This window comes from Mustela putorius, unplaced genomic scaffold (genome assembly GCF_011764305.1).
Source record: "Mustela putorius furo isolate JIRA1106 unplaced genomic scaffold, ASM1176430v1.1 tig00000179_pilon_pilon_pilon, whole genome shotgun sequence".
NCBI classification, from domain to species: Eukaryota; Metazoa; Chordata; class Mammalia; order Carnivora; family Mustelidae; genus Mustela; species Mustela putorius.
Genome location: NW_025421305.1, coordinates 1444344 through 1470182, shown reverse-complemented (window position 1 = coordinate 1470182; position 25839 = coordinate 1444344). Strand labels below are relative to the sequence as shown.

The 25839-nt window shown below is 35.2% G+C and overlaps 1 protein-coding gene across 6 annotated transcripts in view; it reads right to left on the bottom strand.

Moving 5' to 3' along the window:
• The window catches only part of DIAPH3 (diaphanous related formin 3), a 499636-nt gene that overhangs the window by 249703 nt on the left and 224094 nt on the right, over positions 1 to 25839 (bottom strand). For all 6 annotated transcript variants that reach the window (XM_013047223.2, XM_013047224.2, XM_004775321.3 and 3 more), the window contains 2 exons: positions 20495 to 20589; positions 16377 to 16478 (listed from right to left, as the gene is read on the bottom strand). In XM_013047223.2, coding sequence (XP_012902677.2) covers positions 16377 to 16478; positions 20495 to 20589 — 197 coding nt within the window. The remainder of the gene's footprint in view (positions 1 to 16376; positions 16479 to 20494; positions 20590 to 25839) is intronic.

The window sequence follows — 25839 nt, the reverse complement described above, 5'->3', positions numbered from 1 at the left end:
ATATATTGTAAGTGCTACAGTACACACACACACAATTAGATTTTCCTAGCAGATGGGAACTTGGACAAATATAATATGTTACATAATTTGGTAGTAATGAGGACGGTGGTGTAAAACTTAACATTAGCTCTTTAATAGAGGGGGCTGGGGAATCCCTTTGTTCCCTATCCCATCACTTAAATAAATGTAATATGTAGACTTAGATACAAAATTGCCATCTGTGGTAAAGAAAGAAAAATAACATTAATAATGGATAATAGTTGAGTTGCAGAACAGGAAACTTGACCCAATGTTAAAGGAAAGAAAACAAACACATTTATCCTTTCAAAAGGGCCACGTCTGGTATGGAAGATAAGGATGTTTAATGAAACATACAATTCAATACAAAATGAAAATATAAGAAAAGAGGGTAAAGGAAAAGACAAAACAAAACTCAGATAAGTACTACAATGAACGAGAAAAAATATAAGACCAAATACCATCACCTTCTGTCTCCGGGCCATGGCACAAATCAAGTTAAATAAAACTATACAGTTGATTCTGGGTATCCCAGAAAAGTTTTCAAGGACTCTAACCCTTTGCATCCCAGTGCCAGTTTTCTGTCAAGCAGAGGCCAGAAAATGAGGAAAAGGCTTCTCAATGAAGTCAGTCGTCAGGCCACAAGAGTAATGAGCCTGATAAGGCAGTTCACATTCCAGAAACATCTACACTCATCAGGCTCTTCAAGGAAGGACAAGAAGATTTCCATCCCATTTGGGCCCTGACTTTCTGAAGATTAAAAAAAAAATGGTGTTTGGTTTCTGCAAAGAAAAGGAGGGCTAGAACTGGTCTAAGCAAAAATGCAATATAAGATAAAGCTTTTTAAAAAACTTTTCCCTTCATTTGCCTTCTGCCTACCTCCTGTATACAACAACTTCTTTGCTAACATATCAAGAACCTTATACCTAGAAACAACTCAGTATGGTGGAAACAAAATATAATACAGAAATCCTGAATGTGAATCCTTCTCTTCTGTTTATCAGATATGGGGGTTAGGTCACCTACTCTACACTAGTTTCAGTTCTTGCAATACAAAAGGGGGGCCTTGAGGGATATATTAGGCAAATGTATTATCACTGTAGAAAAGTCAAAATAATTTAACTGTCAAGTAGTTACTTGGCTGCTCTATGGTTACTCATTTGATGCAATACTTATACATCGAACTGAAACTCCAAAATTACTCTCCCTGCTATCATTCAAACCCTCCTCGAAGTGTAACAAGTCCCAGATATTATATTAAAAAAATAATCACACTAAACTAACGTGGAGTCAGATTCTAATCTCAAGCCATCCCACTGCACGAGACGACTTACAAGCAGAGGTCTAACCTGCTGTGTTGTAATATCTCATAGAGTTAAATTCAATTTCTAGTATCTTTTTTTTGTCCTTGAGCACATTCTTTATAACAACCATCAAACTGTTACTGTATGCAACTGGAAGACTTTAATTTCAGGGGATTTCTAAGGCTAAGGACTTCAGTTCAACAGAAATAGGGTCTACTTAGCTCATATTTCTGGCTCTAACATATATACCTCATATCAGAAGGGAAACTTCTCCTAATCAGGTCTTCAGTAACTGGAATGGTACTCTCAAAGATTGTTCCCATCAACACAAAACAACCATTCTGGCACTGCATCTCAGTGCAAGATCTGGGGGTCAGGGTACTGATGGTAACCAGAACGTTCATCGGGTCGGTTCTCACTTTTGTCTCGCATCCTCTCCTTGCTTTGGCTGCTTTGTGCAACACTGAACACTGTGTATTTAAAAAATATACAAGGTACAAAATTCTAGAATTCTAAAACATTGTTCAAGAGGAGTTAATAAATAATTGTGGGGTGAATAAAATCATTGAAAAAGAGAAGGTTATGAAAAGAGACAAGACAGAATTACACTAAGAGGCTGATTTAAGTATTAGAAGAAACAGGCAAAGAGTCAGGGAAGGAGTCAGACAAGCAGCACGCGGGAGCCAGAGGACAAAACAAGCAGCGAGTAGATAAAGCCAACAGGGTGAAAAGTTCACCACAGGCTGAGAGTCTACAGGCAATACACAAGAAGAGTTACATTGGATTTGGAATTATAAAGTTGTGCATAACCTGAAAATAATTCTTAACACATTATGGGAGGAAAACATGCATAAAACATGCAAGAGGATCAGAGAACAGGAGAGAACATTCCAATTGTACCTTAGGAAATAAGTCAAAGCAAGAAAGTGAGCCCTCAACGGGATCTCAACATTGAGAAGAAAAACATTTAAAACACAAGTCTGATGAGGAGGAGGATAGCAGCTAACAGAATTGGGTACTGATTCACTACTGACCACCCACAAATGCTCTCCTTTAAATCTTACCACAACCTAAGGAGGTATGTTCTAAATTCACATAAATTTTGTAAATACGGAAAATGAAATTGAGGGTGTTAAGAGAATTATTTATAGTTTCATAGCTAGTATATGGTAAATTAACTATTCAAACCCAGACCTGCCTAACTGGGCTAGATATGCAATGAAGGATATTTGAAGGGATTTGGAATACCAAGACCACATTTTTTAACCCAGATTCATGTTTCACTACTAGGAATATGTTGCATAGCAAGCCTCAGTAAGCCTAGAGCTAGATAGCGTTAGTATTTCCATATTTAGAATAAATCATAAAGTACCTTATGGAAAATTCATTCATTCATTCATCAGATACTTATGGAGTGCTTATTATATGCCAAATACTGTTCAAGACATTAGGAATTCACCAAAAAATAACTGAAAAAATGACTCCTGAGATGACATTCTTATGATAGACTTAATAGATAGGTTAACGGACATATAATGAGAAGTCAATGAATACGTGCGAGGAAAATAAAGCAGAGGTGAGGAAAAGAAGTGCTTTGGGGAAGGGGTCATGCAATTTCAGAGTACTCAGAAAAGACCTCCACAAGCTGACATAGGAACAGAGACTGTAAGGACATTAAGCAGCATGCCATTTTGGATATCTGGTAGAAGCAAGATCCAAGGAGAGTAAACAGCAAATATAAAATCCTCAAGAATGTGACTGGCATTGCAAGGAATAGTAGAGGCCACGTTGTTCAAGCAGAGTTAGCCCAGGGAGCTCAGTAGAAGATGAGCCAAGAACACTGAGGCAATGGCAGATTCTATAGGGTTCGTTGACCACTGCCAAGGACTTGGGATTTTTCTCTGAGGTGGGAAGCCATTCTAGGATTATAGGTAGAGAGGATATTTTCTGACTTAGATCACTGGCTGTTGTGTTAAAAATAGACTGGTTGAAGATAAACGGAGTTAGGGAGTATCTAATATCAAATCTTTCACATGTTTTACATACATGTTATAGAAAAAACACAAGCAAACACTGAACCTTTCTGTCATCAAGTGAATAAAGGGGGAGGATCAAGACAAATCAGAGCTGAAAATTCAAACTTTGTGAGAAACTCCTTGAAAGAGCTTATTATTCTGATCATGCTGTGTTTTCATTAGTTCTAATAAATTAAGGAATTGCAAAGTTATTTAATATAGCTGACATTCTACTAATTTCAAGGGAACAAGGGTAACAAAAGCTCGTAAGAGAATTCATTTAAAGCTCAATTCAACTTACCCGCCCACTCTACAGAGAATACAATTGGTAGTATGGGAGTGATTTTTCCCCCTTGCTGGCAGAATTTAATATTAGTATTTTTATGTTGATTCGAACTAAATGAACTCAATCCCTTCATGAAATGAGAGGGTTATTTTATCATGGAATATGCCTACATACTTTTGGCATTTTAACTTTATCTTATTTTATGATATAGGCACTATACCTTTAGTTATCACATTTTCTTTCATACAAGAGCAAGATTTAGAGGCAAAAGTCTTGTCTTTCTTTCCACAGACACACATTCTTATGAACATGAGCTTCTTTCCAAAGGTCCCTGATGAATTATATTCTACAAATGCCAAATAGCCCTCTCACCCTGGCTCGCACTTAGTTTTTGAAACAAACTGCAATAGTGTCATACTATAAAATCACCTGGCACAATTCCCTAGACCGGGGATTACAATTTCCCTTAGAGAGGTGGTAGCTGTAAAAACAAACAAAACCTTGCTGATGGTGAGTCCCTCTCTTGAGAGAAGACTGGGGGGGGGGGGGGGGGGGGGGAGACAAAAAACCAAAAACACTAGGGTTTGCATATTTTGCTTTGCCCTTCACTATCTCCTGTGTTGTATTTCTAATTCACTCCCTAGGTGATCTCCTCCAGAGCCACAGCTTTAAATACCCTGGCCCCAAATCTATGCCTCCAGCCCTGAAGTCCCAGCTTCCATCCCAACTTCATGCTTCATGTCTACCTGGAGGTCTACAGACATGTTAAGTGATGCTCCTTCCCAGTCTGTTCCTCTTGCAAGCCTTTTCCTCATCTCTGTGACTGGAAATGCTTATCTTTCTAGTTACACAGGTCAAGAACCTTGGAGTCAGCCTGATCTCTCTCAAATCCAGAATCCAATCTATCCAAATGCATCCAGATTCTGACCATTGCTTTCCAGTTACAGTGCCATCCAGCCTATCGAGCCAGTACTATTTCTCACCTTCATCTTTAAATCATTAGAATGGAATGTTAACTGGCCATTGCCTTCAATTTATGCTCCCTCCCCACAACCTGTTCCCCCACACAGTTGCCAGAATAATACTCAAAGTCTGATCATTTCCTTATTTCAAACTCTGATGACTTTCTTAGAATAAACGCCACGGGCCTCACGCCATGACATCAAGGCCCCGTGGTCTAACTTCATCCCCTACATCTCCTTTCATCTCTAACTTTGCCACAACCACTGGCCTTGGCTATGCCAAATTCACTTATCCCTCAAAGCCTTGGTGCTTGTGGTTCCCTCCATCTATACCATGCTTTCCCCCAAGACAGCCACAGAGCTAACTACAGTCACTTGAGTTTTGGCTAAATATTATCTCTTCTGGCCTTGTTAATCTCACACACACACGTATGCACCCTCACCCCCCACTTCCTGAGGAGTATTTATTATTACTTGATATTACCTTATGTTTTTGTCTATGTGTATATTGCTATCTTCAGAAATGTAAGACCAACAAGGAATAAGAGACACATCCAACTCACTTCGCCCAGGGCTTGGAGCAATGCCCAGTGCACAGTAGGTAGTCAATAAGTATTTATCAAATGCACAAATGAATGAATCATTTCTGAACCTCAAGAGACAAGTATTAAAATAAAAAGATCAGATAGATGGTGGTGCAGTTACCAATACAATTTCAAGGTCACAATTCTTCCATAAAATACCTGGCGACCTCAGCCCCCTGTAACATCAGAAGGCCAGGGCCTACATTATTAGAAAAATTGCTACCTGGAGCCATTTCTTGAGAATTTAATGCAAGCTCCAATCAATATTAGAATGGTTCTTAAATATACTCAATCTATTGGCAGTTAAGCCATGTTAAACTCAATCATAAGAAAACCTCCAATTTTCTGTATATTTCAGTATATTTGGTTGAATCGATACATCTGTTACACATTATTGTGTATTACCTATTGTACTTGTAGAGATAAGATGTTAAGTGGACTTTTAAAAGTTTTGTCAATGTCTAACTCCATTGTGTCATGTGTATGAAGAACTATACAAAAAATCTTTGTGGAACAAGATCTTCTAAGAAAATCTTAGAGTAGGATGGCAAGGTGAAAATACCTTCCAGCTGACAACTGATTTTAACTACTCACACCAACAAGATTTCTTTAAATTTAATTAAAACTTCAAATGGAATTATGAATATTTTGGCTTAAACTACTGAAGGTGACAGAAGACAAAAATCAGAACATAAAAAAAATGTACAGAAGTTCTAAATGTCTGCAGAATTTTAGCTGCAAATCAATGAGAATTGAAAGCAAGCTAAATTAATAAGCCTTGAACTAGGTGAAAGAAAAACCATCTGTGCTAGTGAGCCTATATTAAGTCCTGGATCCTGGTAGAAGCATGTCAAGAAGGTTGCAAAGCAGAGTGACAAGAATAACTGAACAACAGCTGAATGTTTAGGATCATAAGAGAGGCAGAAAAACCTCTAAGATTTAAATAGCTATGACTCTAGTTATAATCATTTATTATTCTAAACAAATGTCCTCCCTGGATAGTGAAAGATTTACAAATGAGTTTGCCAAAGTGCTGTCTAAAGCATCATGAAATTTGAGAGAACTTGGACTCCAGGACAGGCACCAAAAAGCAGAAGACAAAACAGAACTCTATATTCCATTGACAGACGAGATGGAAGATGAATCAAAGAGAAAAGGAAGAAATAATTGCAAGAAACCAAAATGGAAAAGAAATCGTTTCATACTAACTTCATATCTTTTACTAGTTTTAAAGTGAGAACTCTGTGAAACATGACTGATCTTGTAGCAGGACATTTGCAAAGCTCTCAAAATAACCAATACCCAAAGTATGAATGAAACACAGACTTGGAAGATATTTAGTCTGGAAAAGCAATAGTTCAGTGGATATACACTTTCAGATTCCTTACCTCTCTTGCTCAGTCTTTCCTAAAGTTGTTTCAATAAACCATGACTGGTACACCAAATTACAATTTCCTCAACACCTACATAAAACAAAACCACTAAGTACTATAAAAAATACTCTACAGGATACCCTGAATATTCAATGTACTTAAAAAAAAAATGGCCTTCTGAGTTAAAAGAGCAACAAGGTAAGGGTCCAGTATAGGTGTGATATCAAAAGAACATAACATATTGTGACAAGTGAGCAAGTAGCAGCATTACACAGGGCAGTTAAGTTCTACTTTTTTTTTTTTTAAAGATTTTATTTATTTATTTGACAGACAGAGATCACAAATAGGTAGAGATGCAGGCAGAGAGAGGGGGGGAAAGGCAAGCTCCCCGCTGAGCAGAAAGCCCTTATTCCCAGGACCCTGGGATCATGACCTGAGCCGAAGGCAGAGGCTTTAATCCACTGAGCCACCCAGGCGCCCCTAAATTCCACTTCTTAAAAAAAGAGTGAATTCAGATTTTTATGCTTATAAGTTACTTGGTCTTCTTTTGAATTCACCCATTCCTGCCATAGAGAAGTCATTATCTAGAGATTCACATTAACAAAAATTAAAATAATTATCTCAAAATACTTAACATTTTCATTTTAAAAAGTGACTTTATGTCTCCTGAGGCAAGGGAAACAAAAGCAAAAATAAACTAATGGGACATCAAAATGAAAAGCTTCTGCATAGCAAAGGAAACAACAAAACTGAAAGGCAGACCTATGAAACAGGAGAAAATATTTACAAATGATATATCTGATAAAGGGTTAGTATCCAAAATAAAGAACTTACCAACACCCCAAAAATGAATAATCCAATTAAAAAATGAGAGAAGACGTGAACAGGCATTTTTCAAAAGTAGAAATAGAGATGGCCAAAAGACACATGAAAAGATGCTTGATATCACTCATCATTGGGGAAATGCAAATCAAAACTACAGTGAGCTATCACCTCAGAGCTGTCAGAATGACTAAAACCAACAACATAAGAAACCACAGGTATTGGTGAAGATGTGGAGAAAGTAAAATCCTCACGCAATTTTGGTAGGAATGCACACTGGTGCAGTCACTCTGGAAAATAATATGGAGGTTCCTCAAAATGTTAAAAATAGAAGTACCTTATGATCCACCAATTGAACCAGGAGGTATTAATCCAAATTAAAAAATGCTGACTCAAAGGACTACATGGCCCTCAATGTTTACAGCAGCTTTATCTATGACAGCCAAATTGTGAAAACAGCCCACCCATCCATCGACTGATGAATGGATAAAGAAGAGGTGATATGTGTATGTGTTTCAACACACACACACACACACACACACACACACACACCAGAATATTACTCAGCCATAAAAAAGAATGAAATCTTGTCATTTGCAATGATACGGATGGAACTAGAGAGTACTGTGTTAAGTAAAATAAGTCAGTCAGAGAAAAATAAACACTATATGATTTTACTCATATGTGGAATTTAAGAAACAGAACAAATGAACAAAGGGTAAAAGGGGCGGGGGAAGGAGGCAGAGAGATGGGCAAACCAAGAAACACTTTTAACTATGAAGAACAAACTGATGGTTACCAGAGGGAGGTAGGTGGGGAGATGGGTCAAATAGGTGATGGGCACTAAGGAGTACACTTGGGATGAGCACCAGGTGTTATATGGAAGTGCTGAACCACTGTATTGTACTCCTGAAATTAATATTACACTGTATGTTAATTAACTGGAATTAAATTTAAACTTTTTTTAAAAGTGATTTTAAAAGACATTTGTTTTAGGGAAATAACAATATCCATATGATACCATACGATGGATATATATCACTATACATTTGTCTAAACCCAGAAAATGTACAATACCAAGAGTAAGCTATAATGTAAACTACGGAATTTGGGTGATAATAATGATTCATCAACTGTAATAAATGTACCACTCTGTTAATAACGGGGGTGTTAATAACGGGGGAGGCCATGGGTGTGTTAGGGAGAGGGTATATGGGAAATCTCTGGACCTTCCCCCCAATATTGCTGTGAACCAAAAACAACTTTAAAACAGCAAAATCTTCTTTAAAAAACTCTTCAAATTTTGTTATTTTATTGTTCTTACCATACATTTTCCCTCCTTTCTGTTCATCTCTTATTTTATATATGCATTTAGTTACTATCATATGGTTACCATGTGCAGGAAGATACACTATGTGTTGGAAATATGAAGATAAACATGAGCTACTTCAGCTTATAGAAAATTCTGAACATAATGAAGACCGTCCTGTGTAAAAGAACACTTGTGTTCTAGGGGAATAAGAGACATTTGGAGATATGCATAGGACATTATAGTAACAAAGAGGAAGGATACTAAATTTTACAGGAAAAGTAGTCCAGAGAAGGGAAAACTAAGGCCTGAGGAGGGGGGGAGGCAATAATGCTTCATTAAAGACTGAGTTCTTGGTGAATGGGAAGGAGGGGCTCCTAGAAAGATGAGGAAACATTTGGGGGTGATGGATATGCTCATTATCTTGATTATGGTGATGGTTTCATTATCTATTTCATTATATACTACAAAATCAAATTCTACAAAGTTAAATGTGTGCATTTTATTATATATCAATTATACTTCCATGATTTTTTTAAGGTCTAATGCTATTTGAAAGAACTGCAGACATCCATGTAAGAGCAATGGGAAGCATATGAAGAACTTGAGGGAGGCAGTGAAGGATAGTCTGTGGCATTTCACACACATTTTATATCTTTATAAATGTTTCCTGCAGTCAAACTAAAGACTGAATCACCTGGTCTTATTATAAATTAGGAACCATGCTCTTCTTATATACAAAGGACCACGCCTGTCTGTATACCCAGGATAAATTCCTGTCATTAAATGAGTAACATGGGTCTCTTTATCTCAACTTACTTTTAAAACCAAACTTTGAAAATGCTAGAAAACAACAGACATCATAAATAAAAGCAGAGAGACAAGTGAGAAGCATTAAGAAAAATTGCAAATATTTACAAAGAAGTAACAAAAAGATTACCTAAGATTCTACAAACTAGAAGGAAAAAAGAGTAAACTAAAAGATATTATAGGCAGTTCTAAGAAGAAAAATAATATATAATAACTGCTTCAATATCATCTCATAACCAAAAAATATAAAGTTAAATATATACAAACAAGTGGGAAAAAAAAGATAATATTAAATATCGGTGACTATACTGGGAAAAAAATATCCACACATATTGTTTCTAAGTATACGTTAACACATGTATCTTGGAAAAGTAATTTAGCAAAAACTATCAAGATAAAAAATACCTTTAACCTAGTAATTGAAATTCTAGGACTCTTCCCTCAAAAATAATATTAATAACAAAACTAACTTTTACAAAGAGTTTAACATTTTAAGAGGATTTACACATATTCACTATATTGATTTTTCAATACTCAGGAGAAGACAATGCAGATAGGCACTGTTACTGTCACTGGGATTGGTAGAATGATGATCCCTTAAATATAACCGCTATTCCCTAACACTTTTACATGTCAAAGGGACTTTGCAGATGTGATTAAATTAGGAATCTTTAGAAGGGGAGATTATCCTGGAGTATCCAAATAGGCCCAAAATAATCAGAGGACTCTTATAAAAGGAGAGAAGAGGGTCAGATAAGATGTGATGATAAAAGCCACAGTGATGCTGGACCATGAGCCAAGGAATGTGAGCAGTCTCCAGAAGCTGGAAAAAGGAAACAACTATCCTTCCATAGCCATCAGAAGGAATGCAGCCCTGATGACCCATTTTGAACTTCTAACCCCCAAACAACTTTTGTTGTTTGAAGTCACTAAGTTAGTGGGTAATTTGTTATAGCAGTACCAGGAAGTAATACAGTCTCATTTCATAAATAAGAAAATTGAGGTACAGAAAATAAGTACCCAAGAGCACACAGCTAATAAGGTTGGTCTAGGATTGAAACCCATAGTCCATACTCACAACATCTAAGATGCACTGCCTTCAAATGTATATATAAATATGAATGTAGAATTACTCTTTTAAAAAACCCCGGGAACATACAATTTTTTTAAATGGGTATTGACATAATATTTCTGAATAAAATTTTCAAGTACATACAGGAAGATGTATACAAAATTATTTTAAAACCCTCTAATTAACCAACCTTCTTTAGAGGAATAGTTAAAAGAAGAAGTCACAGTAGAGACCATAAAATACCATTCAAGAATTTAAAACCAGGGACACCTGGGTGGCTTTGTTGGCTCAGGTCACGATTCCAGTATTCTGGAATTGAGTCCCACATCAGGCTCCTTGCTCAGTGGGGAGACTGCCTCTCCCTCCGCCTGCCCTTCTCCCTGCTCGTGCTTTTTGTCTCTGACAAAAAAATAAAATCTTAAAAAGAAATTTTTTTTAAACCAGTTCATCATGAAAATAACTATCTCCAAAATATATTTTTTACAATGACAAAGTTTCAGAACAATATATTTTTCTAAATGTTCACATGAACACGCATGTATTTGGGAATATAAAGAAACAGGATTGGAAGTTGAACGAAATGTTGAAAATAATTTGTATGGAATGCAGTGAGCTAGTGAGATACAAGGAGCTTCCACATTGTATTCACTATTTTTATACGTTATTTGAATGTTTTACAACAAGAATATTAGGGTATATTTTAAACAGGCATTTTTAATGCAGGGAAATATGCGTAAATATCCTACAACAGTTTTTGATTAAAACAACAACAACAACAAAACAAAACAACGGAGGGCTCTCCTGCACAAAGTTTAAAAACCCTGCCCTATAGTGACACCAAATGGTGGTAGCTCAAAATACAGAATACAAACAGGGCATTTGTTCAGTTCAACCTTCCTATAAATGCTTTAATCCCTTTGAAGAACAGACAGCTTAAGAGAATTAAGTAATGTGGAGACAAATACTCAAAAACCTAGAATTTTTAATCAAAGAAAGTCTAATGCATCAAGTTTCAAATGCAAATTTTTAGGCATCTTTCCAAACTTCAGCTCATCTTCTGATCCCACTGAATATTCACATATCTGATTTCTCTCACAGTTAAACCATGATACTGTGAGAACAGTGATTTTACCTAATGGTTTACTGATGAAAGAAACTGCAAATATAAAAAAATAGTTATACAACTAAAATCTGGTTCTACCCAAGGGGAGTAAACCTTCAGTAAGTAGGCAATATTTTGGGAGGATAAATGAGGAGGTATTAGAGCTGAAGAGGGAAGGAAGAAATCCAAGAAAAGAGGTAGGCAGGTATATTTTCACTTCTTCACTTATTGATGGAAAGTTAAGTTGAATAAAGGAAGAGGAGAGGGCATACCAAATATAAAAAGATATCTCAACAACAAAGAGAGTCCAGAACCGTCCAGGGGAAAGAATATTTCAAATTAAGATTTATGAAGGGATATTATTTTTCATATGTCAACATCTCCCAGAAAACATAGGACCGATACGTATAGTCTACTTAGCTACAAAAACAACTTAATAGTATCATTAGACTATTAGGTCCTGAATTCACAGCACTGGATGATCAATTCCAAAAGGTACCAGACCACCACCGGCATCGCCATCACAACTAGACTACAGAGCACAGATGCGACCAGCCCCAGAGCAGCTTACAACTGTCCTACTCTAACTGGCCAATGTCCAAGTCATAAAGATTGAAAAGAGAATTAGTTCATAAAGGTACCTCAAGACTCTGAATTATTAAAAGTAACAGATGAGTGACTAAACTCTTTACAGCATGGAAGTACCTGTATCTGTTATTCATGCATTAAAAACTTTTTTTTTTGGATAGTGACAGTATCTCCATTAAAAAATTTTGCTTCCAGTTTCAAGGGAAAAATAAAGTGCATATGAAATACTATGTTATAGAAAACCAGGAGAGAATACAGACATATCAAAGTCAATCAGAGAAAGACAATTATATGATCTCACTCATATGTGGAATTTAAGAAAGAAAACAGCGTACCATAGGGGAGTCCTAAAACAACACGAAATCAGAGAAGGAGACAAACCACAACAGACTCTTAATCATAAGAAAGAAACTGAGGGTTGTGGAGGGGAGGTGGGGTTGGGAGATGGGATAACGGGGTGATGGGCATTAAAGAGGGCACGTGATGTAATGAGCTCTGGGTATTACATAAGACTAATCAATCACTGACCTCTACCTCTGAAACCAATAATACATTAATGTTAAATAATTGAATTTAAATTTTAAAAATATATAAAATATATTTTTAAAAGAAAGCTTCAGAAACATAAAATTTCATGACTATTTGCATAGTATTTCTCAATAGCCTATTAGTATACCACACTCTATAAAAGGACACAGAGTCCTAAAAAGTTATATCTAAGTAATACATGACAAAAGTTAAAGCATATTTCTAACTTACATGTTATATCTTATATATTCGAATTGGTCTTCAATTGACATTGGTTACTAGCATTTTGGATGTTTACTTTTGCACACTGCCTTTCTATCAAAGAGAAAATAAACAAATGCCAATTTCCTGGTGGAGCTGCTTTTTATTGTTTTACATAATTCTTTAGTGGAATTAAGATCAATTACATAACACAAACTATAGTGATTTTGTTCTATCAAATTTTGATGCTGGTTGAAATGGAACACACCTTTCTGAGAAATCTGTATGTAATTCACATTAATCAAATCAGTAAATTTATATTAGTTGATGAAAGAAAAATTTAAACTGGCAAATAATATAATTGTAGAGTTATAACTAACTTTTTTTAAGTTGGAGTTGGAGAGCGAGAGAGCAAGAGGAAGGGGGGAGGGAAAAGAGAATCTTAAGCAGGCTCCAGGCCCAATATGGAACCTAACATGGGGCATGATCTCATTTCCCTGAGATCCTAACCAAGAGGTGGGACAACAAACTGGCTGAGCTATCCTTAACTGATTTTTGTTAAAATGAAAACAATATAGAAATCACTATCAGGTTACAGAACCTGAATACGACACAGAGCTAAAAGTAAGTCTCTCTTGGGTGAAAATGAAAAGGCAAGTGTGGGCCTTTTGGGGGGCAGGGGTGCAAAGGCTATCCTAACCCTTGCCTATTCCTTATCTGTGAAACATTGATGGTTTTTAGGTAAAAATAATTAGTACTTTAAATCTAAGTTTAGTCAATGAGTAAATATTCTTCTACAAGATCAAAGTCATGTAGGAATCTGCAGTTATCCCAAAGTAATAGCCCATCTTTGATAAAAACATAATTAAATTTATTACTTTAAAAGTGAAACAATATAATCGGAATCAAAGAAATATACATGATCATTATAACCAGTTCCCTAAAACCACCAAATCATGTTACTTATATTACCCTGATAAATTGAAAAAATACCACTCTTTAAAGAAACTTAATATTGAGCTTTTAATTCAGAAAGTACCAAAAACTTCAGGCATTCCACAGTGTTCTATAATTTTTGGCCATCATTTTTTTTGGTAATTCTCAAGTACTGTTTAGAACTTTAAGCATGTTTCCCCCCTCTCCTTTTTTTGGTGAGGGGGAGAGGTGTCTGAGAAGTAGAGGGAGATTGGCAGTGATGACAAGTCGCAATGGAAGAAGGTAAAGTTGAAGAACATTATTATTTGACTAAATAAATAAATAAATAAATACAAACATACACACACACAAACTATATTTCCCTTCTCAAATGTCTTTTTCCTTTCATGAAAGCAATTATGTCTTAAAATTTTAGTACCACACAAACTAGAACTTACAAAAATGTCTTCAAGAATATTCACTATCAACATATAATAAAGCACTGTTCATATTATTTATAGCCAATGTTTTTCAATAGAATTACTCTTTCTACATTAAATTTCATTTGCAATCAGGTACAACCCAGCATAGAATGTATAGATTCAAGGTCAACTTTGAGCTGAGATGTCTCAAAATGGAAGTGGTCCGCCTCTGTCTAAAAATCAAAACTATAACCTCTAGCACTATGATGTAGTGCTAGAATGTAGTGCTAGTATGATCTGCTTGTAAATCATGGCTCTTTGAAGTGAACTCCAGATTTTCAAAGAAGGGCATAATCTGGCTATTTTAAATACACCTAAAATAACTGCAAGTTTGAGCTCATTCTTCTGTGAAAATCATTAAAACATGGCAAGAATTTTACATTTTCTCTGTGATGATGCTCAGTGTAAAATGTTACTTGCTAAATATGCATTTCCACATAAGCTTGTGTGTGTTTCAGATTTAATGTGAATGGGAAATACTTTAAAACTGTAATTTTACATTTTGTCATCTTCATTCAAGAGTCAAAAGAGATGGGCAAAAAAGTCTGTGGTTAAAAACTTAATGCAAATTCTCCCTTATTCACTTATTCCCAATGGAAGACAGGGATCAAATAGGGATCAAAAGAAAGACAATGTGATCAGGTAATAGAATATAAAGCAAAGAAGGAAATACAGAAGAAAGAGAAAAAGAGAAGATAAAATGGTATTCTGGAGAACTGGGTAAGAAAAAAGAAAAACACTTTTGTAAATAAGTTATCAAAATATTAAGACAATGAATAGGGGAAAACCCTTTATTTTCCCCTTTCTGTGTTCTAATCAGAGTTTTGTGAACTCAGGAAGGGGACAGGTGCTGGCGAGGGATGAGGAAGAATGGGTTTATGAAGGGACAGGAAGTAGTTCAAGAGCAAATGCCTATAACATGTAAAATATGGTATGCAGACAGTCCTTTAGTTAGTCAACCCAAATTTTCAAAATTATATCAAATACAATTCTATCATATCCCTGGAGGTTGGTAATAGAACTGAAGATAAAAGGGAAATAAAGAATCTCACATATAAAAAAGAAATGGGAGCACCTGGGTGGCTCAGTTGGTTAAGCATCTGCCTTTGGCTCAGGTTATGATCCCAGGGATGGAGCCCTGTGTCAGACTCTGTGCTCAGTGGAGAGTCTCTTTCTCCTTCTCTCTCTGTCCCCCCCTCCCCCCACCGCTTGTTTCTTTCTCTCTCTCTCTCCCTCTCTCTCTTATTCTCTCTCAAATAAGTAAAATCTTTAAAAAAAAAATTAAAAAGAAATGAAACACTAACGTATTGTCATGATGACTAAACGTAACCAACCTCAAAATGATCATGGAAGGAAAAAAGTACAGAAAAAAGCTTGATAAAATCTTAATTTTAAGTTGCAACTCAGCTAATATATAACATTGGCAAGTATTTTTACCTCTTCGGACCCCAACTTCTATAAAATAGGAGGCTGGAACGAGATGATTATCAAGGGGTCTCAAAAATTTTTTCTTAAAAAGGTATTCATTTTTCATCTTCATTGCCAAGAAGGAGACTGTATTTCTAATTCGAGTCCAAAATAGGAGATGAACGGAGGTGAGTGATAGAACAAGAAACTGAAGCTATTCTTGCAATACGTTGGGATACATAGCTAGCTTCAGAATAAAACATAAATATACCCTTCTGCCATAGGAGTGCAGTTTTCACCTTACATTCTGACATAAAAGAGAGAAAACACACACACACACACACACACACACACACACAAAATCATGCTCATGCTTCTTAAAAACTCCTTGGACTTCCCTTAAGGCTACAGTTTCAATATATATATTTGAAATCAAGATAATTTTTCATAAATATCCTGAGGTTAAAAAAGGCAAGATGGACACTGAAGGTTTATGAAACAATCCCGAAGGGAAAGGTCTGACCTTTCCTTTCCCGTGTGGCACAGTACAAAAACCCCCACCCAGAAGAGCAAATGCTGAGAGATGGACGGTACTTACCACAACAGCAAACTGCTCGGGTTCACATAAGTTGTTATAGTCATTCTTGAACTGAGACAATGAACTTAACTGTTCTTGATCAGGAAGATGTTTTATTAGGTTCTAAAAATTAAAACCACAAGAAAATATCTTCACCAAATGTGCTTTTTGAATTCTAGAAAGACTTACTAATCAACTATGGGAAAGAAACCACTGAAAAAGTCAACCTTTCCTTTTGTTTCTAGGTAACCTCAGCCTTGTACTCAGCCTTACACTACATTCTCTGCATCCTGAAAGCAGTCAATTTTCCTCTTCTCTCTCCAGAGTTATATATTCAAATCAAGTGCTACTGAATGTTTATTTGATTAACCATAAAACGGAGAAAGAAAAACTCAACCTACACCAAAGGAACAGATTTCTCACCTGGGTAAATGTGATCAATTACATTTCAGCTTTAGGGAATTAAATGTCAGAAATTTCAGGCAAAGCCAAACATTTTAACGCTTCATTCAAGGGGATAAAAGAAATTATCATACTGCTACTAAAAGGCAAGAAAAAGAAATGAAATTCAGGAAATTTTAATGAAACCGCTTGCAAGATTTAATGAACATGATTACAGTTTTAATAATAAAAATTAAAGTATCTCTAAAACAAACTTTTCTGATGGGAAGGGAAACTTGGGAAGGCACTGAAGACACAGAATGATACACTTTGCAGATAAAAAGCCTATAGGGAGCTCCTTTAGGAACTTAAGTACCCATGGTCTTTTGCCTATATCATCAGCTGTCCAGAAACCACAGGCTCCTTTGTCTTTTATCCATGGCCTTTCCCGAGCCACACATTTAGAAAAGAGAAACTCTCCCAATGGAGAAAGGCCAAATAAACACACAAATTATCTTCCCTGTTAGAATTTTAATGATTACACAATCCTGGAGACAAAGTCTATATAGATCCTCTGTATCAAAATAAAATTGACTATAACAGTGTTATAAGCAAGTTAGTGCCCTGATATTAAAATTAAGAAAAAGAGTGGTTGGTGCTCACATCTCCAGATTATAATATCAGTATACTCTGTACAAACCCAAGTCAAGTATAAGTTATAATTAAGCCTACATCATGCTATATATATATTTATGGGGAAAAACTTCCCCCCAAATGGTGTCATTAGTTAAAAATAATGTTAGAGGACATTCTATATCAAAAGAGTTAGATCAAAGAACAAGTTGTGGACTCACTGTGTACCTTTGGAAAAAAACTTGGTTGACTGGCCAAAAACAAACAAAAAAAGTGACAATTTAAGATCGTCCCTAAAAAAGTATTACTACTAAAACTACCAACTGAATAAAAGCAATAGAGGATTTTTCCATACAAATAGAAATTTCTCTTATGAAAATTGCCTGAGCCCCAATGGTTGTTTCCATCAACCATTCTAGCTGATAGCTAGATTATTTGAGCTATTTACTAACCAGGCCTCTGAATTTCTTCATGATCCTTTTAGATGACCATCAAATCTCCTTCGATATCTGTAGTTCACATATAATTAAGCTTTTATCATGAATTTATTAATTTTTCACTTCATTAGCTTTGCTTTGTAATGAAATTCTTGTGATTTGTAAGAATAGAGGCCCAAACTCCCTTGGTCTCTCCCTTTATCAAATTTACCATCCTTTCACAAATCTTAAGGTCCTATCAAACTAAACTTTTTGCAGTTGCTCCCACCCCCCAGCTTTTCTCTCACAGCACAGGGAATTATTAGGGCCAGAATAACTGACGCCTGCTACATTACTCACATGGTCCTACTGCCTTTTCTACATCCATACTGTTATCCAACCCTGCAGAACCCTCACCTCTACACATGCACACATGTAAGAGCCCTTGCCTCCACACATGGCACAGCACTCCCCTAACACAGTCTATAAATCTTAAAATCAATTAATCCTGATCCAGTCATGTTTATGCAAATGTCATTTCCCTTGCCAAACTATAAATTCCACATGCCTTGCACATAGTAGGTAAAATAAAATATTTGCTAAATGAATTAATTACTATATGACAAATGAAGGCAAATGGGTAAAGAATGAGGTAGAGAACTGGCATCAAAAACAGCATACTAAACAACAACAACAACAAACAGCATATTACTGACATCTGGTTATATAGGAATAAGTAACAAGAAATGATGGAAGAAAGTTATGATTCTGAACAGAACTTACCAAAATGGTGATTATTACCGAGTAATGTTTTCTCTATGCCCTTTTCAAAATCGGCAGTTCTTCACTTTACAATTAGGAACATATTTTTTAAGTCAGACTTCAAAGAGCATGAAATTCTTATTTTTAGTATAAAAATATTCAAACTAAGTCTTTAGATCTTAAATCCCCAAAACTCGTTTTATATTCGTAGGTGTGGTAAGCAAGATGACCTAAACCACATCCTCCAAGATGTCCACACCTAATCCCAAGAAATTGTGGAAATATGAGGTTACATGGCAAAGGGAAATCAATGTTGTTATCAGCAGACTTTAAAATAGGACAATTTTTCTGTATTATCTGAACTGCCAAATGTAACCACAAAGGTTCTTACCAGTGAAAGAGGGAAACAGAATAATGGAGCCAGAGGGAGATGTGATTACGAAAGAAAGGAGAGAGAAAGGCAACATTGCTTCAGAGTTGAAGAAACGTGTCCCAAGCCGAGGAATGTAAGCAGCCATGAGCCAGGAAAAGAAGCTTTTTCTAAACCCTGTAGAAAAGAATGTAAGCCTGCCAACACCTTGACTTAAGCATGGTAAGTAAGACACACATCAGATTTCTGTTCAATAGAAATGTAGGCTGATATATTTGTGTTATTTTCAGCTACTGAAGTTATGATAAATTGTTATAGCAGCAATAGAAAACTAATATATCAAGAAATTTTACAGACCTGGATGATCGTTGGACATGAACTTAAAAAAATCCAAATTTTTCCCTCATCCCTACCCAAGATCCACCTGAACATCCAACGCATTCATATAATCAAGTTAAAAGCGACCCTGTAAATATTCAACAAACACATTAGGAAAAACACAAACATGTATTAAGTAGAAAAATTTCCTTTAAGGAACTTGAAGTCTATTCCGAACAACAAGGTCCATTTATAGTCAAAAGTAAATTAGACAAAAATCTAGTAAAAAGAAAAGTGCCAGAGGATAAAACCTTCAAGAGTTACTGAATCGTTTGTTTGGGAGTCTCAGCGACTCACAGGGCAAACTCCTACTGGGATTATGTCACAGCCATATTGGGAAGACAAGGTAGGAGGGGCAAGTCAAAGGCTGCTAAAGATACCATCTACTGATGTAAATGTCTGAAATAATTGTAAAGATGTGTTGACACTAGCAAATAATCTCTGGTTTCATTTTATTGCTAAAAAAAAACATCCTTTTCCCAAGTACATCCATTATAAGAATGAAAGATAGTAAACAGATTATTCTCTCCCTATATATTTTGTGGTTTGATTCACCACTTTTACATTTTATCAAGATATGCATTATTGATGCCTTATGTGGAACTCAGCAAGTAACTCTGGCCCCTCACTAGCGTTCCTTAAATACTACTGTGGGTAAAAACCATTTTGAAAAAATCATAGCCTCCTGAATGGATTCAGAATGCTATGCCCACAATTTCTAGCACTCATAGGCACACCAACGACTCAAGGGAGGGTTATTCATAAAGCTAACTTCAAATAAAGAGAACACTCCCTCTATCTTCTATACAAAATCATAATATGACTTCATAAGACCAAAGTCTAAGAAAAACATATTCTAAAAGGATAATACAAATAAACATTAATTAACATACTACTAAACTGAACTGTAACCAAAACAAAAACATATATGTAAAATTAAACAAGTTTCCTTTCAGAAAGAGTCATTTAAAATAATTGAAATGTAATCATTTTGATAGCATTATATTTGGTTTGCAGTTAAGAGAAGATACAGAGTTTTATCTCCTGGCAAAGCAGAAGTTATGCTAAAACTAATTATGCAGCAATGATTTTCCAGTTGAATGATTTGGTTTAAGAATTTTGCTTCACTTACAAATTTCTATTTAATGAGAAGCTTGCTATGAAATATTGGAATTTAAGCTCTCTGCCAGTTTGTTTACCTGAATCATAGACTCTGCCAACTGTGTTTCATCCACTTCCAATATCATCATTTTGATTTCCTCATATGGCACCCGAAAAGAGCTCAGGAAGATTGCTAAAAGGAGGAGAGAGAGGCTCATGATGAGTAAGGGAAGGAAAGAATTTGAGACGTAGTTCCATATAAAAAATCAAAAATAATTCATAAAATGAGAGACTTGAAACATTAAATGTAATTACTAGGGGGAAACTTTCATTAGCACATTTTCTACTCTAGCTTTAGAACTACTATTTAAGCAACAGTCCTTTATTATTATGCTGGTTACAAGGTTGATTTTTAATGCTTAGTTATTAGCCTATCAAGGAATGGTGCCAATTTTCATGTGATTTAAAAAAAAAAAATCCTAAAATATATTTGGTATGCCATAAAAATATCACATTGTAATAAAAAGAACTATGAAACTCCAAGATGCACATGTAATATTTGTCTAAACATGTATGTTATTAACTTATATAATATCTTCCAGCCCTACTAGATAGTTCACAAAAAAATATTTTATGAAAACTGCTAAGGTAGTGCATGAACACTATTGTAAGTTATAAGAGCACTTCCCTATTTCAAACTATTATACACAATATCCCAGAAAAATAGCCTCTGCATGTAACTAAAGCTTGAATATCCAATATTGGAAAACAAATTTTCCTGGAAAACTATCCAAATGGATTAGATTGGGTAATATATCCAATATAGATTGGATAAAATTACTAAGAATTTCAACTTTACATTAGTAGTAGTGGGCTACCCCTAGCCCACTAATTTATTTTATATGCTGAACTTATGTCATTTTGTCTGTAGGTATTTTCATAGACAACGTGTTTGGCAAGGCTGAGAAAACATGGTCTACTTCCTTCGTGAAGGCAGTATTCCATATACCCAAGGTACCATGGATCATCTACAGATAAGCAACAAGGGTACCGTCTGTGTTCTCATCACCAGCTTTGTTGACACATTTCTGAACTCAACTAGTCATAAATATGGGAAAACAGTGCTAGAAACTATGGATGGGTATAACCCATAATATCCAAACAAAATGGGCTAATAAAATTGTATAAATGTTATTGCAACAGAGATTAATGGAATTATAACAGGATAACCCTGTAGTAGACACTAAAAAAAAGCACAAAAATATGCTAACTATATGAGCTCAAAGATCATCAGTAATTGATGGGTAGAGAAAAATCTAAATCTATACATCATGTACAAAACAAGTTGTTTATGACTGTAGAATTAGATGCAAATATTAATAAAAGTGAATATTAAAAGAAATTTAACATGCCAATTTAGCTTCTTTATGAGAGAGAACATCTTAAGCATAAAAGTTGATGAAAAATATGTGAAAAGATTGGTATCTGACATCATAAAAGGGAAACCCATTGAAGCATCAAAACAATTAAAAAGCAAGACAGTTGAGGGGAAAAACCCGCCTCAAGACTGAAAGCATTTGTTTTTTCTTCATTTAGGATACCCTGAGATCTAAAAAAGTAAAATGAGCAAAATATATGTAACCTTTATTAAAAGAGTAAGAGAAAAAAAGACAAAAGAAAAATAATAATTTGTTGAACCTTAACATAAGCAAACTGAAAAGGTAAACTGTTAAAATATACCTGAATTGCAAATTTAGTAAGGTTAAGCAGAATCTTTGAAATTATTAATTACCTTTCAGAAGCAATAAATTTCACTCAAGAAACCTAGTCTATGGATACAACACAGAAATATAGAAGATTGTAACATTAAATACAAAGATCAAAGAATAAAATTACTCTGAAGCATAACATAGTTATTGAGAGAAAAAAAAATACATACTTTTATATACTTAAGCCATTATGGCAATGTGGAGAAAAATGCCCTTGAAATATCTATCTCCTCCATCCTGAAAAGGATATTTTTTAAACTTAATCAGGAAATACCCATCTAGACATGCTAATAATGTGATTTATGGTGGTGGTGGGGGGGTTTGGATCGCAGTATTAACCTGACCTCTCAAGGGTCTGAAAACTAAGGTCAGTCGTGCAGGGGTTCACCCATAACCAAGACCTAGTAAAAATGCCGGATGCCAAGGCTTAAGTGAGCCTCCTGGTTGGCAATAATTAGAGGGTATTATTATTCATCATTGCTGGGAGAACCTAGAACTGTCCATGGCTAAAGACTTGACCCTCAGAACTCTCCTGGACTCTGCCCCGTGTACCTCTTTCATTAAAAGCTGACTTTTAATCTGTATCATTTAAGCTTGAGTCAGATAGCTTTCATTGAGTTCTGTGAGTCCTTCTAACAAATTATCATATTTAAGAGTGGTCTAGGGGACCCCCAAACTTGTGACTGGTGTCCAAAGTAAAGATGGCCTTGGAGATTTTTAAAAAAAAAAAAAAATTGCAGAAAAAAACCTTATATGACCTCACACACTTTTAAAGAATATATACTATATATACACATGTGTATAAATACATATGTGTATATATACACATGTATATATAATTTTTATATATTATATATAAAATAAATAATATATAGTATATATTTTATAGATATATATACAACATATATAGATACATGTATATATGTATATATATACATTTGTGTGTATATTTATATATACCACATGCATAATGAATACAGTAACATATCAAAATAAGATAAAAGGCTAATAGAAGAGTTTACTTTGTGAATGGACAAAATTTATTATTTGTCTTTCTTCTATATTTCCAATTCACCCACTGCTTTCAGGTATTGATTATTATATAGTTAAAATAACATATGCATCATGTTATTGTTATAAATAACATGTCTGTATTTATAAAGACTGAACTATGTCGTTTTTATAACTTATGAATAAGATTTTAGGAACATTTGCTCTAAGGTAAAAAAAAAAAAAAATGACAGAAGAGTTGAAAATGGCCTAATGTATAACACAAAATTCAGAAGACAAGCCTAGACCTTTAAAAAACAAATTAAAAGTTACTGAGAATATGAGATACTCATTTAAAGCCTCCAAAAGACCCATTAAAGTGAGTATTTTTACTAACATGCATCTTATCCTTCAAAATGTGATTACATAGATCCCAGTGGGAAACTGAGTTCAGTGAAGAAGTGTAAAGTGTGCAGATTTGGAACCAGTCACACATGTTTTCTTCAAGAGAACTTATAAATATTTAAACCTTTACATTAATGCATAGATTCCAGGGTTCCTCCCTTTATAGCTCTAATACTCCAAAAATCTGGTAAAGCATATGAACCTTGTAAAACTCCTAAGGCATCTCTTGAGCCTGGAGTGGCTGCAATTCAACCTTTTATGCTGAGCCCAGGGTCTTTGCCAAACCCTTTATGAACTCAAATACAGGGAGAACCTAACACACATTTGAATAAATAGGTAAATAAAGGAGTAGATTTTTAGATCCTTTCTTCAAAATTCTATCAAATATTTCAGTGAAGAGAAATCTAAGATAGAGTATCTCAGATCTCCAAGTGACAACATAGAGCCTTGTCACTATCACAAGACTCTTTTCAGAATTCAGTATCTCAAAAGACTGAATTTCACAGACAAAAACCAGCTGTGAATCAGACTATAATTATAGGTTGTTAAAGCTTCTTAAAGCTTGAATCATAACACTTGCTACAATCGAAGAGGGTAAGAAGAATCCAGAAATGGATTACATCATAATATGACATGGTTTAAATTCTGGACTTTTCAATCTTAAATTTTAAAACGTGTTTGACAATAAAATGGATGGATCTATATCCTCTAGCTAAAATAAAACAAAACAAAAATAATATTCTCTGTATAATATGAACTTTGTTATCTCTAAACGGGAATAGTATAACCTATACCTACTGACCATTTTCAAAATAAACCAACTTATTCAAGTCACTGAACTGCTATACCCACCTATAACGTTAATGTTCCTACCTCTGTGATAGGGTTATAGTAAAGATTAAAGGGCCAAATATAAAACTAACACATAAAGGTAATCAATAATCATTAGCCATTATTAACCATTTAGCACATGTTCTGTCACATGTAAAGAATACCAAAGTAAATTATGCAACTTTGAGTTGGATATCAGTGCTAACTTATCATGGCTGACCCACCTAAAAGAATTCCATTAAAAATGCTACTTCTTGGGGTGCCTGGGTGGCTTTGTTGGTTAAGCATATGACTTTGGCTCAGGTCATGATCTGAGGGTACTAGGGCTCTCTGCTCCACGGGAGTCTGCTTGTCTCTCTCCCTCTGCCCCTCCCTGTCCAAGCATTGTCTTTCCCTTTCTCAAATGAATAAATAGATCTGCAGGTAAATAAATAAATAAAATGGTATTTCAGGATCCCTAACGAGGTTATTTAGAGTTCAACCTAGGAATCAGTAACCCAAGTCATGGACACTTTTCAGGAAAAAATCTCTTTCCGATCCCAGAGAATAGAACTTTTTGAGATTATCTAAGTTAATAATGGTTTGAAGTCAATGTTCCTTTAAAAGGGAAAATTCTCTGAAATACCTGTATCATATAACAGTCCCCAAAATCTCAGGAATCTAAGCATGCGCACATATATACATACATACACAAATCATTTCTAATTCAGACTACATGTCCATTACACATCAGAAAGAGCCCTGACACAATCTTCACATCAGGATGATGGACACCATTTTTACTGCCATTCTGGGGTGTAGGAGAAAGAACACTGGAGTTTCTCACACCAGCAATAAATGCTTCCATACAAAAGCTATCTCATCTCCACTTACACTGTCATTGACCCAAGCAAGTCACATGATGACATCTACCTTCAAAAGTGTAGGGATGTGCGATCAATTTATGCCCAGAAACCGAGTAGTATCTTGGCACACCCACAATGCAGGAAGGGGTGGCCCTGTCATAGTAAGCAGGAAAGGAAGGAGATCTCAAAACTTTCCCAGAAGGAATGCCAACTCTGTCTTTTACGCTTACTGCCTCCAACATAATTCCTTCTTTAATCAATAGCATGGATCTTTAGCCTCACACCAAAGAATTTTTGTTCCCAACGCTTGTTAAAAGCTCTCTTGAGGCATGTAATAATTGAAAGGCAGACTAAAAGCCATGTTAACTTTCCATGCCTCTAGATTCTCCACATTGTATTCCTCTCACAACATCAGAAAGTAATATATACATAGGGTATTATCTCAGTTCCAAGCAAACTATCTTTGATGCATTTAAGTTACGGTTAGAAATGAGTTAGAAGCAAAACTCTTTGCCCTCTCTTCCCACAGTAATTCAGTCAGGGAGACAATTTAATACTAAGTATTTAGCTCCTGTAACAGTAATTAAATCTAAAATATTTCCA